An 18,529-nucleotide genomic window follows, 5' to 3' on the forward strand; every position below is an offset into this window, starting at 1 on the left:
TTCCTTTGCAAATAAAGTATTTTATATTTAGAGATTGCATTTGGGGGCAGAGCTAACGTGTTAGTTGACTCCATTATATTTGTATTTATTTTTTTCAATTAATAAATTCTAAATTTCCCATCTTTGTGTAGAAAAACAAATCAATTTTGATTAAAAATAAAATAAAAACAAATTACATTTTAATAAAGAGGATTCACCTAAATTCTAGGCCCCAAGTCAAATATTTCAAAAGAAGTCTCTTAGTATGGTTTTTAGGTGTAAAACAAACACAGCCTTTGCAGAAAGGCTTATTAGGGCAGTGAAGAATCTGCTTAATGTTTTTAAAGTAATTTTACTAAAACGTACAGAAATGAACAACTGGGCTTGGTCTCTACTAGTTCAAATGAGATAACTAAAGTAAATCACAAGATTAAACACCGGACACAGGATTTGTAGAATTCTGGATGTAGATACGGCTTCGGCAAAATAGGAGGAATAAGTTCTAGTGTTTTACAGCATAATAGGGTGACTATAATAAACAATACTTTATTGTATATTTTAAAATAGCTGGAGGAAAGGATTTTGAATATTCTCAACACAAAGAAATGATAAATGTTTAAGGTGATGGATATGCTAATTACCCTGATTTGATCATTACACATTGTATACATGAATCAAAATATCACACTTCTAGCCTGGGCAACATAGAGAGACCATGTCTCTACAAAAAACATTTAAAAATTAGGCTGGCATGGTGACATGCATCTCTAGTCCCAGCTACTCAAGAGGCTGAGGTGAGAGGATCCCTTGAGCCCAGGGGTTTGAGGCTGCAGTGAGCTATGATCCCACCATCGCATTCCCCCTGACTGGCAGAGTGAGACCTTGTCTCAAAAAACAAACAAACAAAAAACACCACACTGTACTCCATAAACATGTACAATTATTGTGTGTCAATTAAAGATAAAAATAGCATAAGGTGAAGTGCACATCTGACTAAAAGATTGCATGATGTTTCTATAGGATTCTAAGCACAAATGACTTCTTTAGCATTTTTATAAACCATTCACTTGTGACTTTTCTTCCAATTTTAAAGTAAGGATTCTCCATGCAATCTAACTAGTTGTAATAATGGCAGAGAAGCATTGTCCTTGCTAACGTGGGGAGAAGAAGTGAAAGCAATATCTAGAAGCATCATCTTCCTATATAAAAGATAATCATTTTGATCACAGACAACACAAATGGTGGCAATGTTGGGCCAGCATAACGATATTAAATCCAGTTGTCATCTCAGCTGTATTTTTGTCTTCAGGAGTAAGCAAACTAATTTCTCAATATTTCATCTCCAGCTGCTCCTAGGTTGTTATATTTGAGGCAAAATACTCTTGCAAGTAAAGAATTTAAGATTTTTGAATGTAAATGGAGTAGAAACTTAAAGGTTTTAGAAACTGCACAATAGAAAGAAAGAGATAAAATTATTTTATTGGTTCAAATAAACTGGAAAAAATAGACATACAAATCACTTAGTTGTAATTTTAAAGAATTCCTCAAACTAAACTTGAATTTAAGAATAAGCTTATGCTTACAGATTACTATTTGCTAGCTTACTAATTATTATTTGAATTAAGCAGTAAGAACTAAAATTTAAGTTTCTTAGTTTTACAGATTGATTTGAAGGCATGCTGTCTTGCTAATATTGAAATAAATTTATTTCTTAAAAATTATTATTTTACTGGATTATGTCAGAAGCAGGGCTGTGTTCTTGAGGAAGGACAAGCTTCTTCTCAGACTCATCAAAATGAAGCTCTCACTGTTCTGCCCTTCAGAGGTTGGGTTGGGCGGTTGTTGTGCTGAATGGGGACAGCGTTATCACCTTCAATATTTGATAGAAGACTGCGGAATTGTGCCAGCTGGAAGGATAAAATATTTTTAAAATACAAAGTTTTTAAAGTTACATAAAGCATTTTATTTACAGGATTACCAACCACTGATATTTAGAAAACTGAGTTAGAAATTGCAGTAATATCACTAATAGGAAGAGAGTAAGCCCCAAATCCTTTATATTCATTCCTTTGAACCAGGCATTTTGCTTTAATTATTGATAACTGGGTTAAAGTATCAACTTTTCAATTTCAGCTGGGGGTACATTGGGTGAGTGACTTATTAGCTTGGTACCTTAGTTTCCATATAGTACTTACTTCACTGTGTTGTTGTGAAGATTAAATGGGTTAATACACGCAAAGCCCTTAGAATGTTGCTTGACATATAGCATGTGCTCATTAAATGTCAGTTAGCAACAGGCTGCAATGCTTGTCCTGTAGGTTTGTTATGAGAATCGGCTAATAAAATATATGTAAGGCACCTAATAAACGTGGTTGAGCAATGAATGATACTATAATCACCATTATAAACAACAGTTAATGAGATATTTTGTTGAATATTTAAAAGTTTAAACTCCACAAAAGGAATCAAAATATTTTGCCAACTATCAAGGTATGCCAGCTGGGAGCCACAATTCCCCAAAGTCTTATTGAAATGTCCAGTCACAGTTTTTCCTTTATTTCTGAAATGCTTAAGAAGATATTTAACAAGGTTGGACTTTTCCTTATTAAGGAGGAAAGAGTGGTGGGAGTCATTTTTTTTTTCTGCCAAAGGCAAAAAAAAGTATTATAATGCATTTTTGGATAGTTTAATAAACCTATGTCCCCAAATTAATATTTTTAAGTTGGGAGGAAAAATGAACTTCTCACAAAGCTGACTGAAATAATAATCTCTCTCACTGATACTATCAATTAAAGTAATATTCCTGCTACGCATTCCCAGTTCCCATTCATTCATAGCTCTACCTGCTCTGAGCTGGCACTGATGCTCTCCTTAAAGATGATCCAAGTTACACTCTCATAAAGAGGAGGATGAGTCAGAGAGCCAGGGTAGGTCCAGAAATCCAGGGATGAAGGAAGGAGAGTAGAGGGGTCAAAATTTGTGAATGGGGCTCGTTTGCCCTGGAAGAAAAGAATACATCATTACAGCATGATATAAAATACTTAATATGAATATATGTGACATATATATGCTACATTATCTTGTTATACATTATTTAGAGATTTTAGCTAAGAGTCATTGATTTTTCTACTATTTAGTATTTAATGACTGGTGTGTTTGTGGATATAAACAACAATATCAACAGAAGAAAAAAAGATGAAAAATGTGTTATATGTAAGTTTTTGACCAAGACGTTTCCTTCTTCATTTGGTTGCAGATAAACAAAGATTCAAAAACCTTTTTTACAATCTATATCTTTAAAACATATTTAATTTCTAGTATAAAGCTTTTGTTTTTTCTCTAGGAATGATGCCAGATTCTATTTCAATGGCAAAAATCTTTATTGACATGCATATTGGTTGTTTTAGTTTTATTCTATTTATTCCTATCATCTTTTCTGATTATTACTGGTGTATAGGAAATATACTGATATTTGTATGCTAATCTTTTATGCATTCTGTATTTTAGATGATTCTTCTGGAGTTTTCAGGTGGATGTTAGTGATGATATCAACTGCACACAATGATAGTTTTTTTTTGCTATTTCAATATCTATCATAATATGTACTCTTTCATTATTTTGTTGCACTGACTAGGACCCTTATTATAATTTTCAATTGTGATGGTCACAGTGGCACCTTGGTCTTGTCCCTGATTGAAATGAAAATGCTTCAAGTGTTTCACTATGAAGTTAAATGTTGATACAAGTTTCTAGGTAAATTCTTTATCAAATTCAATAAGTTTTCAGACAGTTTTCTTTCATTTTGTTTCATCCTAAAGAAAGGGCATTAACATTTATCAAATGATTTTAAGCATTTAACAAGTTGATCATGAGGTTTTCTTCATCTTTAACTAGTTAATATAATGAATTAATTTAAGATTTTCTAATATTGAGTCATTCTTGTATTTTCCCAAAAATACTAGTTCAGAAACTCTACGAGTTCAGAAACTACTCTTTTAATACACTGTTGAATTTGATTTGTTATAATAAATTTTAGGATTTCCTTTAGCTACATTCCTAAGAAAGTTTATCCTATGTTTTTTGTTTTGTTTGTCTGTTTTGTAGTTTTCATACCCGGTTTTGGTATCAGATTCCATTAAATTGATGGGAAGTTTTCTGTCTGTTCCTTCATCTGGGCAGTTTAGTTAACACTGGCATGATTGTTTCTTAAAAGTTGAGTAACCCTTTTCCATGAAGTGGTCTGGGCCTAGTCTTTTTGTTTAATAGATACATTTTGACTACTGTTTAAATTTACTTTTAGGTTCTCAGTCTATTTAGGTATTCTAACTCCTTTTGAGTCAATGCCTTTACTTCACATTTTCTTGGAAAATTATCCATTTTATCTAAATTTTAAAATTTACTGCCATAATGTTATAAAAAATTTTGTCTCTTAAAATTCTCTTCTATATCTTTAGTCACAACCTATTTATTTCTAATAATGTTTCATATGTACTGCTTTTTTTCTCTTTATCCAGCTTCCCCAAAGTCTGACTTTTTTGTTGTTCTTCCAAAGAATCAACTTTTCAATTTATTGATAAAATTTTACCCCTTACTTAGTCATCATTTTTCTTTTTAAAATTTATTTATTTATTTATTTAAGATGAAGTCTTACTCTGTTACCCAGGCTGGAGTGCAGTGGCACAATCTTGGCCCACTGCAACCTCCACCTCCTGGGTTCAAGCGATTCTCCTGCCTCAATCTCCTGAGTAGCTAGGACTACATGTGTGCACCACCATGCCCAGCGAATTTTTTGTATTTTTAGTAGAGACAGGATTTCACTATGTTGGCCAGGCTGGTCTTGAGCTCCTGACCTCAAGCAATCTACCCGCCTCGGCCTCCCAAAGTGCAGGGATTACAGGCATGAGCCACCACACCCAGCCATCATTTTTCTTTCTTATTTTATTCTTTTCTGCTTTTATCTTCACTAATTATTTCCTTATATTTTCTTTTCATTTTTTTTTGATAACTCTTGAGTTGAGGGCTTATTTTTTATCTTCTGTCATTTATACTTTATAAGACACTCATTTAAGTTTAATCTTTTCTAGAATCAGCATAAATCAGATTTATTTTACACAAATATATGACAGTTCTCCATGCTGCAAAACATGACAAATCTCTGATTTATGGTTTAACTGCTTACCATTAAAACAATAAAGCTGTTTGTGTATATCAAAAAATCCATGTTTTTTTGAGTTGACAAGACTTACGGTTATCAAAGATTGTATATCAATCATATCTCAAAAGAATGTCCTTTACTTCTGAATTTTTGTACTGCTAAAAAACTAGAGATATCTTTATTTATGAAATGGAAAATTACAATTTTGTTAGATATAGTTTTTCAAGCAAATTTAAATGGCTATGTAATCTGGTTTTCTACAGGCCATATTCTGCTGAAATAAATAAACCATAACTATGAAAAACAAAAAACCAAAACAATTCCCTGCATTAGAGACTTTCTCAGAGGTAGGCAGTATTGAAGTAGCACCTTGATTTTCAGCTGGTAGCTTTTGCTATGGCCTTCCTACTCCCCAGTTTTAATACTTCATTAAATGATTTCCATAGATCTGTAAATTCTTGATCTCTGATTTAAACTACTTAGTGTGTTTACCTTGGTTTTAATTGCTTGGAGGGCATCAAGTACTTTCTGCAGCTTTGGGTTGGCCTCACCAACCTGGAGATTTAAGAAAATAAAGTATGCGATAAAGATTATTATCAATCGAACACTGCTTAACTAAGTTTTGAATTTTTTTTCAATTAACAACTGACAAGAGGTAAGGTATTTTCTCTCTGCTTTAGAAGGGGAAATTTTTCAAGCTGTATGTCTTTGAGGGCCTTTGTACTCTATAAATTGTTTATAATATGTACCTACAGATAAAGTAGCAAACTAAAAGCTTGATTTAAACTGAATTATTGGCAATATGTTCAAAGTTATACAGGGCAAAATCTAGTAATTTATCAAAACTGACACAAAAACAAATCTCTTATTTTGGTCTGTTATATTAGTTTTCATTACTACAGTATTTGGCATATTGTAAGTGCTCAGTAAAGGTTAAGTAGAGGTGCTATAATTTCAAGAGTTACTTGGTTACCCAGGCATACCCAATTTAATAATAACTTTTTCGTGGAACTTTTCAGGGATTCTTCTATAGAGGATTTGAACAACATCTGCCATTTAAAAAATCAATTGAATGTTCTTTGCAAGAAAAAATTCTCTTACTATTTCTTTCCTAATGAGATATTAAATTGTTAAATTTCTGAATCTATGATTTCAGGTTTCCTTATTAATATTTAATAATATTTCTTTCCTGATGAGATATTAAATTAATAAATTTCAGAATATACGATGTAGGAAGTTTAGAGGAAGAGGAATTTGGAAGAGATGGAAAATAGAAATTCCTTTTTCCCTATGAACACCGTTCTATCTCACCTCCACCTGAAACTCATTTCTCTCTTTAAGAGGGCAGAGATAAAACCAAGCAATAAAATACTAGGGAACTATTTGTTCACCTGTAGTCATCAGTTAAATGGAAACTTTAAAATAAGAAATTCTAAAATATATGTTACCTTATATCCTTCTATTTTGAGGTCTAATTGGTAAGACAGTGGAAGCAGAGCTGTGTAATTATCTGTAACTCACCTTCATCAAAACACCAATAACTGCCAAACCATCAGCCTTTGAGACAGCTTCAGCAAGGCTGGAGTACTTTGCAGAATTCCAGTGAGCTACGTGAAGCTAAAAATGATACTATGGTTAATTAATTATTTATACCAGTGTGATGAAAAAAGGTAAGTTATAAGTTAACTTGTTACCATATGATGATGTATCTTGGCTTAGACACATAAAACTTATGTGAACCTTTATCCAGTGGATTAGAAGAGTTATGTTCTCACTCGTAGGAAGGGTTATCTGTGTGCCAAGTAGAGATTACAAAACCTGGAAGCAGTAAGCAAAATGTCCTTTCCTATGATACTGTTATTGGATATTACGCCTTTAAATGTATCTCTCTTTGTTATGAAAAGATCAGGAAATATGACTAACTAGTTTTTGAGAAAATAATTGAAGTAATTTTCTCTCACATGAGGTACTTTATAGTAAATTTATGAGAAAGGGTTCCTGGAGTACCTGGGAGTCTTGGCCAAGAACAGATTCTTTCGGGCACATTAGTGCCCTTTCCAAACACCTCTCAAATAAATATCTCCAGCTTAATGTCTCTGCAAACTCTAGATTTGTACATCCAAGTATGTATATACGTATTCTTGATTTATTCTTGATATATCTACATGGATGTCTAATAGATATTTCAGACTTAATCTGGCCAAAATAGAACTCTAGATTTTCTTCTTGCCATACCTGCTTAATTTTACCTTCTTAGGATAAGGTTTTTAAATTGCTCAATCAATAAGTACAACAATTATCATTCATTTCTTACTTTCCCCACCTATTAACATTCACATCTTACAGATTATACTTCGTCACATGTTCACAACTTTGAGCCTTTGCATTAGCTTCTAACTTTCTCTGGAATTTCCTTCCCCATGATCTTCAAATGGCAGACTTTTGTCTTGAATTAGGGTTGAACTCAAATGCCACTCCTTAATTCCTTTCTGATCATCCAATATAAAGTAACCACCACAAATAAAAACAGTTCTATCCATATCACTTATTTAATCTCTCTCCTTCCTGTTCTCCTTCCTCCCTTCCTCCCTCCCTCCCTTCCTTCCTCCCTCCTTCCCTTTCTTCCTCCCTTACTTCCTTCCTCCCTCCCTCCCTTCTTTCCTGCCTTCCTGCCTCTGAAATTTTTATTTTCCCTATCAAATGCAAGTTCTGATAGCAAGTACTTTTTAAAAACAGTATCTCCCGCCTGTAATTCCAGCACTGTGGGAGGCCGAGGCGGGCAGATTATGAGGTCAGGAGTTTGAGATCAGCCTGACCAACGTGGTGAAACTCCATCTCTACTAAAAATACAAAATTAGCCGGGTGTGGTGGCACATGCCTGTAATCTCAGCTACTCAGGAGGCCGAGGTAGGAGAATCACTTGAACCTGAGAAGAGGAGGTTGCAGTGAGCCGAGATCGTGCCTCTGGACTCCAGCCTGGGCAAGAGAGCAAGACTCTTTCTCAAAAATAAATAAATAAATAACAACAAAAAATAAATAAAGACGGTATCTGGCATATTGCAGGTGTTCAATGAATATCTGATGAATGAAAAAAGAATGATTAAGACAGTATATTAAGAGGGATCACTTATTGCAATTTCCTCTGACCATGCCAGTGTAGATTCTGTCCCTTCTTGTAATTAATTATTCTTACATCTGTATTCCCATGCTTCTTTGTGAATAGTCATACTGCCATTTACTGCTATATTTAATCACAATAATTTATGCCTATACTTCCCTGCTTGAAAAGCGTTTGCTTGTGTCTCTATGGAAATGTTAAGTAACATTATTCAGCACATGCAACATGAAAGGTGCTGGTCTAAGTGTGCTCTGTATGGGTTGACTCTTTTCATGCTGTCAACAATTATTAAGATAGATACTAATGCTATATTATCTAGATTCTCTATATAGGAATATTGGAGTGTAGAGTGATTTATTCGAAGTTGTACAGCTAGTAAGTGGTCGAGCTTTGATTCAAACCCTGGCAGTCAGCTGGGTACTTGCATTCTTAAGCAACAGGCTGCACTGCCACTCAAACCTATTGTCTTATAGGTATCCCAAGAGGGTTTATTGAACTGAATTTAATCATATGCTAAACTTTGTGGCTGTCTCTCATATCTAGCATGGATTATATTGATTTTTCTCAATTTAGATGAGAGAGTCACTAATTTAATTTTCTTGGATACTACCAACAATCCTTCCAAAAAGATAATACTAATTTAGGCTCTTAGTCCATTTCATTTTAATCTGCATTCAATTTTATGGAGGGGAAAACCCAATTAACAGATTTCTGTGCATTGAAAGGTGTTAGTCATGCTTTACAACACAAGGTAAAGCAAGTTTTATTTGTATACAATCTGCTGATATTCTATCATAATAAAAGATACACATACTTTGTAACGTAGCAGTCTTCCCTGTAAAAATCTATCCTACATAATTACTTTCACTAGTGCACAAGATATATGTACCGATATATTCACTGAAGCATTTTTAAATAAAAGCAAAAGAAACCAATATAACAAAAATCATATGTTGTGATTGTTCATCAATAGAAGGCAGTTAAATAAATTCTGATGCATTCACCCAAATGAAATACTATGGTGACAGTAAAAAAGGTGGAATTCAATCTTCTGATTTTTAAAAATTGTCATGATAATTGAGTAAATAGAAAAAAAGCAGATTGCAAAATTATATATATTATAGAATTCATCTGATGAAAATAAAACTAAAAAGTCAACCTGCATATATGGGTACACATGTATTATATAATTCATACATCTAAAGTAAAGAGCAAAATTTCTCCCATTTTAATCTCCCAGACCCTCTGTTGACAGTTTGGTGTACATGTCTCCATTTTTCTTTGGATATACTGATAATAATGTCCTGAAATAAATCACAAGCTTCCATGTGAGAGCAAGTTAAGAGCCAGGGAAGCTCAGACCCTCATCTAGGTGTATGCTGTTCGGTGACCATTGCTATGACCATTGCTCTTAGTAGAGTCTCATTGAATTGTCCTGGCTTGGCCACAACGATACTGCTGGTGTATCCAAACTTGAACATTTAAATAAAGAGGAAATGGTGGTGTGTTCCATTTGGGGTTACAGCTTTAAAGGAGAGCAGTGCCACCCTTTGAAGCTAGCTTTGATATCAAGGTAACAGTTTTTGAGGCATTCTCAGGGAAAGGTGAATCTTGGGCTCAGTAGTTTAGCTGCCTCTTTCCACATGAAAATTTTCCCTCTCTTGCCAAACATTATGTGTCTGTGCTTGATTTTAATGGAACCTGGGAGTTCCTTACTGGAATACCCATTCCTTTGGAGTCATTATGATGTTGTCTTAGAAGAGAAGGGAGAAGCTGCTTCTGGGAGTACTCTCAGGGTAATTATCTCTCACTTACTAAATTACATTACCTCGGCAGAATATTTGACTCCATCCACTGTATGTTCTGAACCATGCTCATTTGTACTGCCCCAGTGAAAATGGAACTGAAAAAGCCTATAGCTGTCGGAGAGAGGTCCACCTTTCAGCACTGGAAGAAAAGGGAACCGATTGTTAGCCTGATGCTCCACAAACTCTAGCTTATCTTTGCATTTAATATAAACTAACACTAAATTGTGTTGAGTAGAAGTGAAAACAAACATTAGTGCCTAGACTTTCATCTTGTTTTCCCCCACATCCATGAGGATGACAGTCATATGTATGGTGCACCCTTGACTGTGGCATTGATGAGATATTCCATGAATTATACACATTTCCCAGCACACGAGCTACAATTTTACCTGTTTCTAACTCCTAGAAAGCATATTGCCATGTGAGTGAATTACATCATTACAGGGCTGTCCTTGAATCTCCTTTAATTTGCAAGTTTATTCCTTCATTCTTTCAACAAAGACAGTATGCATCAAAAATCTTTAGTAGTTTATTTTGAGTAATGAACCATTCATCACCTACTATGTAACTGGTGAAGACACAACAGTATATCTTGACAGCTTTGTTGAGAATCCCTGCCCAGGGACCAAGAGAGAGTACCAGTGGGGCAGTGGGGCACTTATAAAACTTTGTTTGGAGAGACTATCCAATGATAATATTAGTTAAATGCACATAATACCAGACCTAATCTAATATTAATAATGGACATAGCCCCAAGGTGCCTAAAATATAGGCCTCAGAAACTAGTAAAAATATTTAGCATTTTAAATCTGTAGAACTCTTTTATGGAATTGTCATTTAATAAAATATTCAATAAAACTTCGTGAAAAGCTAACTCTGTAGCAAAATTTGTTCCAGATTCTGGAGTATAAGGATAATTCAGTTACTGCTTTGTTTTTCTTTTCTACTGTGCTCATTCATACTCATCCCAATTAGAAAATATTTTTCTTTTTAGTTGTTCTTTTTGTAATGACTGGTTCACAAGACCTTTCTGGATAAATGCTGTTTATTCAGAGACAGTGAAGTGAGCATACAGATACTGGAATGACGAGAAGAGACGTGATGGTGACTTTGAAAAGAAAGACTGAAAATAGAGAGCTGGGAGTTCCAAAAATTTTCTTTACCACCTGGGAGTTTTCCAGAAGTCCAAGATGCCTCAGTAGATTACAGAATGCTGCACACAAGCACAAAAGACTTAGAATGGGTGTCATATTTTTCGAGTACTGTTTTTTAAATTTCCCCAGTAGACTGTAAGAAAAAAAATATCAGAAGGGTCCTTCAGCTCACCTGATCGGTTGTCGTTGTCCTCAAAATTTACATGGAAGGAATGTCCCACATTGATAATTTCTTTGGCTGTGGCTGGGTTGTAGGAGAAACTAATAGGTTTCAGAGAGGTGTCATGTTTGGCTTCACTGGTTTTAATGTCAACAGGGGACTGGTTATTTCCATTGGCAATGGGATACAGCTTGCTCCATTGTTCAGGACCTACCAGGACAAACACGTGTAAAATCAATGCTTTATCAAATGCTTGATTCCAAGTTTTAGGAGTATAGTTACCTGTTTCCTTATTAGATTAGGGTTTATTTAAGTGTATTAAATGATATTCTCTTAAGATTAATAGAAATTCTGTGTTTGAAAATGTCCCGTTTCTTTCTTTCTTACTCTCTCTCTTTTTCTCTTTCTTTCTTTTGCTTTCTTTCTTTCTTTCTTTTCTTTCTTTCTTTCTCTCTCTCTCTTTCTTTCATTCTTTCTTTCTTTCTTTCTCTCTCTCTCTTTCTTTTTTTTTTTTTGACAGAGCCTTGCTCTGTCACCCAGGCTGGAGTGCAGTGATGCACTCTCGGCTCACTGCAACCTCCGCCTCCCAAGCTCAAGCGATTCTCATGCCTCAGTTTTCCAAGTAGCTGGGATTACAGGCACATGCCACCATGCCTGGCCATTTTTTTTTGTATTTTTAGTAGAAATGGGATTTCATTAAGTTTTCCAGGCTTGTCTTGAATTCCTGACTTCAAGTGATCCACCTGCCTCGGTCTCCCAAAGTGCTGGGATTACAAGCATGAGCCACTGCACCAGGCCCCTTTTCTATGTTGTACTATAAAATAGTGTATTTGTCAATACTACTAATATAGATGTATACTTATAGTCTATAGAATCAGACCATACATATTTTATTATTAGCAATAGATTTCTAATACAAGCTTACCTCATTTTGTTGCACTTCACTTTATTGTGCTTTGCAGATATTGCATTTTTTACAAACTGAAGATTTGTAGCAACCTTGCATCAAGCAAGCTTATTAGGGGCATATTTTCAACAGCATGTGTTTATTTCATGTCTCTGTGTCACATTTTGTAATTCTCGCAATATTTTAAACTTTTTAATTGTTCATACATCTATCATGGAGATCTTTGATGTTACTATTATAATAGTGTTGTGGCACCATAAACCATGTCCAAGTAAGATGATGAACTTAATCTGTAAATGTTGTGTGTGTTTTAACTACTTTACTGACTGGCTATTCCCCATCTATCTCCCTCTCTATAAGTCTCCCTATTCCCTGAGACAAGAATATGGAAATTAATCTGTTTAATAACCCTACAAAGACCTGTAAGTAAGTACTCCAGTGAGAGGAAGAGTCACATGTTTCTCACTTTAAATCAAAAGCTAGAAATGATTAAGCTCAGTGAGGAAGGCATGTCAAGAGTTGAGACACGCCAAAAACTAGACCTCTTGTGCCAGTTAGCCAAGTCATGAATGCAAAAGAAAAGTTCTTGGAGAAAATTAAAGGTGCTACACCAGTGCACACACAAATGATAAGAAAGCAAAGCAGCATTATTGCTGATATAGAGAAAGTTTGAGTAGTTTGGATAGAAGATCAAACCAACAACCACATTCCCTTAAGCCAAATCCTAATCAGAGCAAGGCTATAGCTCTCTTTAATTCTGTGAAGACTGAGAAAGGCAAAGAAGCTGCAGAAGAAAAGTTAGAAGCTAGTGGAGGTTGGTTCATGAGATTTAAAGAAAAATGCCATCTCCATAACATGAAAGTGTGAGGTGATGTGGCAAGTGCTGATACAGAAGCCACAGACAGTTATACAGAAGATCTAGCTAAGATAACCAATGAAGGTGACTACACTAAACAACAGGTTTTCAGAGTAGAAAAAACAGCCTTCTTTTGGAAAAAGATAGCATCTAGGACTTTCATAGCTAGAGAGGAGAAGTCAATGCATGGTTTCAAAATTTTTAAAAACAGCCTGACTCTTTTGTTAGGGTCAAATGCAGCTGTTGACTTTAAGTTGAAGCCAACACTCATTTAACATTCTGAAAATCCTAGGACCCTTAAGAATTATGCTCAATCTACTCTGCCTGTGCTCTATAAAAGGAACAACAAAGCCTGAATGACAGCACATCTGTTTACAGCCTGGTTTACTGACTATTTTCAAGTCCACTGTTGAGCTCTACTCCTCAGTAAAAGAAGATTCCTTTCAAAATATCACTGCTCATTGACAAAGCACGTGGTCACCCAGGAGCTCTGATGGAGATGTACAAGGAGATTGATGTTATGTGCATGCCTGCTAACACAGCATCTATTCTGCAGTCTATGGATCAAGGAGTAATTTCAACTTTCAAATCTTATTTAAGAATATACTTTGTAAGGCTGTAGTTCCCATAGATAATAATTTTTTTTTATGATGGATCTGAGTAAAGGAAATGGAAGTTGTCTGGAAAGGATTCACCATTCTGCATGAACATTTGTAATTCATGGGAGAAGGTCAAGTTATCAACACTAACAGGAGTTTGGAAGAAGTTGATTCCAAAGACATGGATAACTTTGAGCCTTCCCAACCTTCAGCAACCACTATCCTGATCAGTCAGCAGTCATCCACATTGAGGCAAGACCCTCCACCATCAAAAAGATTAATACTTGGCTGAGTGCAGTGGCTCATGCCTGTAATCCCAGCACATTGGGAGGCCAAGGAGGGCAGATCATGAAGTCAGGAGATTGAGAGCATCCTGGCTAACATGGTGGAACCCCATCTCTACTAAAAATACAAAAAAATTAGCTAGGCGTGGTGGTGGGCACCTGTAGTCCCAGCTACTCTGGAGGCTGAGGCAGGAGAATCACTTGAACCTGGGAGGCAGAGGTTGCAGTGAGCCTAGATCATGCCATTGCACTCTAGCCTGGGCGACAGAGCAAGACTCTGTGTCAAAGAAAAAAAATTAATACTTCTGAAGGCTGAGATGATCACTAGCATACTTCAGCAATAAAGTATTTTTAATTAGAGTATGTAGATTTTTTAAACATGCTATTGCACACTTAATAGACAACAGCATAGTGTAAACATAACTTGTAAATGCCCTGGGAAACTCCAAATTTTATGTGACTTGCTTTCTTGTGATATTTGCTTAATGATAGAGGTCTGCAATTGCAACTTCAGTATCTCTGAGGTATGCCTGTATATACATATCAAACATGTTTTGTAGTCAGCCGTGCCCCAAAAGACAATGCTAAGAATACGTGCAAAGATAGTATAATTATTTAAGGCAGACAGTTCAACAATTAACCTATGGCTGTACAATTACTTTAAATGCTTAATATCTCTTCTGTTGGAAATGGGAACAAGCTATCATTTTGATCTATATAAACAGGAGAACTCTTACCATTTTTGTCATCATATCCCCAGTCTGGACTTGCCATTATCTTCTACTGAGTTTTCTTTTCCTGAAAACAAAAATAATACCTGGAATAATTAACTGCAACTGTGCATGCAGGAGATGCCTTAAATCCATGCTTGGGCATTTTTATAGAAACTTATTTGCTTTTAATAGGCCATTATTTCATCATCTCTGCTTATCAGGAAGTACACATATCTAAAAAAAGGTGTTGTAAAAAATTCTACAAGGGCTATGTTAGTTTCAATTGCTTAATTTTCTTATATTGTAAAAGAGAATTATCAAATCCTAGATTTTATAAAGCCAAGGCCTGTTTCACTCATGTTAGCAGAAGATATGGCTTAATATTATAATATGTAATTCTTTAGATTTTCTAAACGAAAAATATTTTGTACACTCAAGATTTCCAACTCTACCTTTGTTAGTTACTTAAGCAGTATAAGCAAAAGTAATTTATCAGGAGAATAATTTGTGTGTTTACAGGCTGATCTGAACTAGTATCTTAATGTTAATTTAAAATCAGATAATTAAATTACTAATCATTTGTAATATATGTTATTTATAATGGCACATTTTATAGATATGCAGGGTAAGAATAAAGTCCATTTTGGAGTAATATTGGAATTCATAAATGGAGAAGATTTTATTAATATTAAAGTTGAATATAACACAATATTTATTTTATAAATCAAATAGGTCTACTAGAATAAAAGTCTTATTTTTAAATAGCTCTATATAATTTATAAACCCCTTTCTTATTATTTTATTTCACATCACACGTACATACAAATGCTATATAGTAAGAATTAGCATTTGTAATTGAGAAATGTTGAGGTACTTTGCCACAACTGGCAACAAGCCAAGAAGCCAAGACTTCAGCCTCCTAATCCAGTTCCCTTCTTCACTATACCTCCACCAAATGCCACACTAATTCCCCTCCTATGCTCACAATACTCTTAAGTCCAAGTTAAGCCTGGACCAAGATGAGAACTGATGCCAACTGAATGATGAGAAGGTACACAGGACTTTTCAGGAAGGCAAAGAAAACTGATTAGGATGTGCCAGACTCTGGCCAGTTCTACATGTTCAAAGCTCTAAACATGCTCAAAGAAAAGAAAACCAGAAAAATAAGCTTCCATAGTGATGCTTTTTTCATGCCATGACAGTATTCCTCCTTTCACACGGTAAGGATTGTCTGAGCTGCTGCAACCCCTGAAAGAAGAGAGGGATCACGAGCAATTTTCACCAAGGCTGACTGGAGACACGTTGTTTGCTCCTTTGCAGTTAGTGATGGTTCATTATCTCATATGCAGAGTGGGCTGTGGTCATGAACATCCACAGAGTGGGAAGAGGCTCAAGCTCCCATTCTATGGCTTTAGTAAGCATAAGAAGGTATTGTTTAAAAGGGAATTCCTTTTTTTTTCAAAGTACTGTTTATTGAAGGCCCAATAGGGATCAACTGCTGTGCTAAAAACTTTATGTGCATTAATTTATTTAATTCTTATTGTACCAAAATTGGGCATTAAAATCTGTGTTTTAGGCTGAGGTGGGAGGATCTCTTGAGCCTAGGAGGTCCAGACCAGCTTGGGCAACATAGTGACACTCTGTTTCTGAAAAAAGAAAAAAAATTGAGTTTTACATTAAAAAAAAATTGAGGCTTAGAGAGGTGAAGACACCTCAGGGTTACAAAACTTGCAAGTGGCTGCTTATATCCCATAAGCCTAGGGTTTAAACCTAGATCTGTGTAATTCCAAAGCTAATACATTTGCTTAGCCTTCCACTGTCAACAATTGTCCACTGACCTCCAGTTGATTCTATTTTCTGGAGGATTGGATTAGGTGATGTAGCTTGGTTTGGCTCAAGATGACCAAGAGTCAGCTTCGTCCTTGGGCTTTCTTCACTCCAGAAGCTCATGGAATGACAGGAGCAGGCTACCCCCTGCCAGGTAATTTACCTCCTAATATTGTATACTTTGTAAAAAGTAACTTTAGCTTGAACTACTCTATTAATCAACAGATTTGAAAAACAGCAACCCCCTTTCATTACACAATTATGCGATGATTCGTCACATAAATGCTTTAACATCCATATGGAATGGGAATTTATTTAAAGTTTTAGGTGCAGAATGACACTGGACCCTCACTATTATCACCTTTTATTTTATTGTGTACCCAGGGTGTGTTATTGTACTGGCAGAAAATTATTTAGAGAAAGGATATAAAGTTTAATGAGCCTTTATAAGTCCAAACACCCTTCCCATTTACCTTTATCCTTCTTTTTCTGCTTGCAAATTTTGCTTCTCTCAGCTGAATCTATGCCAAATTCAAGATGTTTAGTTTTGTATTCACTTCACTTTCACCAACAGCCTCCTCCCAGTATACTTTTCCAGAATGATCTTTGGGTTACTTTTGCCTACCAAGAAGGAGTTTAATCTACACAGACTCTGCTCTTCTAAACTAAAAGTGTATATATATATATATACTTTTAAATTTTATATATAACTCTTAAATTTAGATATATAATATAATTATATATTATATATAGTATATAATTATATACTATATATAGTATATAATTATATATTATATATAGTATATAATTATATATTATATATAGTATATAATTATATAGTAGATAATTATATATTATATATAGTATATAATATATATTATATATAGTATATAATATAATTTGAATTTATACATATATAATATATATATTAGATTATTACATTTATTTATTAACACCAATTAATTTCACCTAAAGATTTTTTAGTAACCTAAAATGTTTTTCAAAAAAGCATTTCTTCAGTGTTTTTAAGTATATATTTAAGTCAGTTTTAAATTGTATTTGAGAGCCTTAGTATTTCTTATTTTAGCTTTTGTTCTTCTAGTTCCTTTGATACTTTTCATCTAATTTTTATTTTAATATTTAAAAATTAAAAACATGAACTCTTCTGGAAGCAAATAAATTATGTTGAGTTTCAAATTTAAATTTGTACTTAGAAAATAACTCTGGTATAAAAGGAACAAAAAGTGAAAAAGAGTGCCATCCGTGCCTAGTTACGGAGGAGATCTGCTAAATGCCACTGAAAGGAAAAATCCACACCTTGGCAGGACCAAATTCCAAAAAGCCATAGCTGCTCTACAATGCTTAGAGTTCCACAACGATAAGTGGCTTTCCTGGGATTCATATTTTCCCTAAAATGAGGAATTATATATTGTGAAAATAAGTGTCATTGTTGACTACTAAATTTGGCCTGACTCTCACATTGCCTCCTAAATTCCCTGCCCCTCCAGAAATGGTATCATTTGGGGTGGCAAGATAAATCTTATTTCCAGTGGAGAAGTGGGTCATGGAAAATGGTGATGTTAGCCTAGACATTTCTGCATTGAGACAACTAGAAATTCTGATTAATCAACTGAAGTGGCAGGATGGGTTATCTGGATTTCACAGCTATCGTTTTCTCTCAGTTGGGCTTTCTCATCACCTGTAACAAAGCTGTGTTGGTAGCTTTATTCCTTCCAGGGTTTGTATTTGTCTCCATCCATACCGAGCTTGTTCCCATTTTAGGACCTTTGTGCTTGCTGTGCTGCTGTCCAGATTGCTCTGTACCCAGACCTTTGTATAGCCTCAAATATCTCCTGCTTAGAAATGACTTTCCTGAACTCCAAATTCACATGTCCTCCTTTTCCCAGTCACTCCATGATAGCATTCTGTCTTATTTCTTTCATAGCATTTGTCACATCTTGTTTGTATT

At 34.8% G+C, this 18,529-nt stretch overlaps 1 protein-coding gene across 2 annotated transcripts in view; it reads right to left on the bottom strand.

Annotated features, from left to right (window-relative positions):
* Positions 1–1,438: 1,438 nt before the first annotated feature.
* The window catches only part of LOC129060980 (carbonic anhydrase 1), a 52,539-nt gene continuing 35,448 nt past the window's right edge, over positions 1,439–18,529 (bottom strand). For both annotated transcript variants that reach the window (XM_063726638.1, XM_063726639.1), the window contains 7 exons: positions 14,758–14,818; positions 11,387–11,584; positions 10,081–10,199; positions 6,656–6,751; positions 5,627–5,689; positions 2,823–2,978; positions 1,439–1,886 (listed from right to left, as the gene is read on the bottom strand). In XM_063726638.1, coding sequence (XP_063582708.1) covers positions 1,770–1,886; positions 2,823–2,978; positions 5,627–5,689; positions 6,656–6,751; positions 10,081–10,199; positions 11,387–11,584; positions 14,758–14,794 — 786 coding nt within the window. In that variant the 5' untranslated portion in view covers positions 14,795–14,818 and the 3' untranslated portion in view covers positions 1,439–1,769. The remainder of the gene's footprint in view (positions 1,887–2,822; positions 2,979–5,626; positions 5,690–6,655; positions 6,752–10,080; positions 10,200–11,386; positions 11,585–14,757; positions 14,819–18,529) is intronic.

The sequence above is a fragment of the Pongo abelii genome, chromosome 7 (genome assembly GCF_028885655.2).
Source record: "Pongo abelii isolate AG06213 chromosome 7, NHGRI_mPonAbe1-v2.0_pri, whole genome shotgun sequence".
Taxonomy (NCBI): Eukaryota; Metazoa; Chordata; class Mammalia; order Primates; family Hominidae; genus Pongo; species Pongo abelii.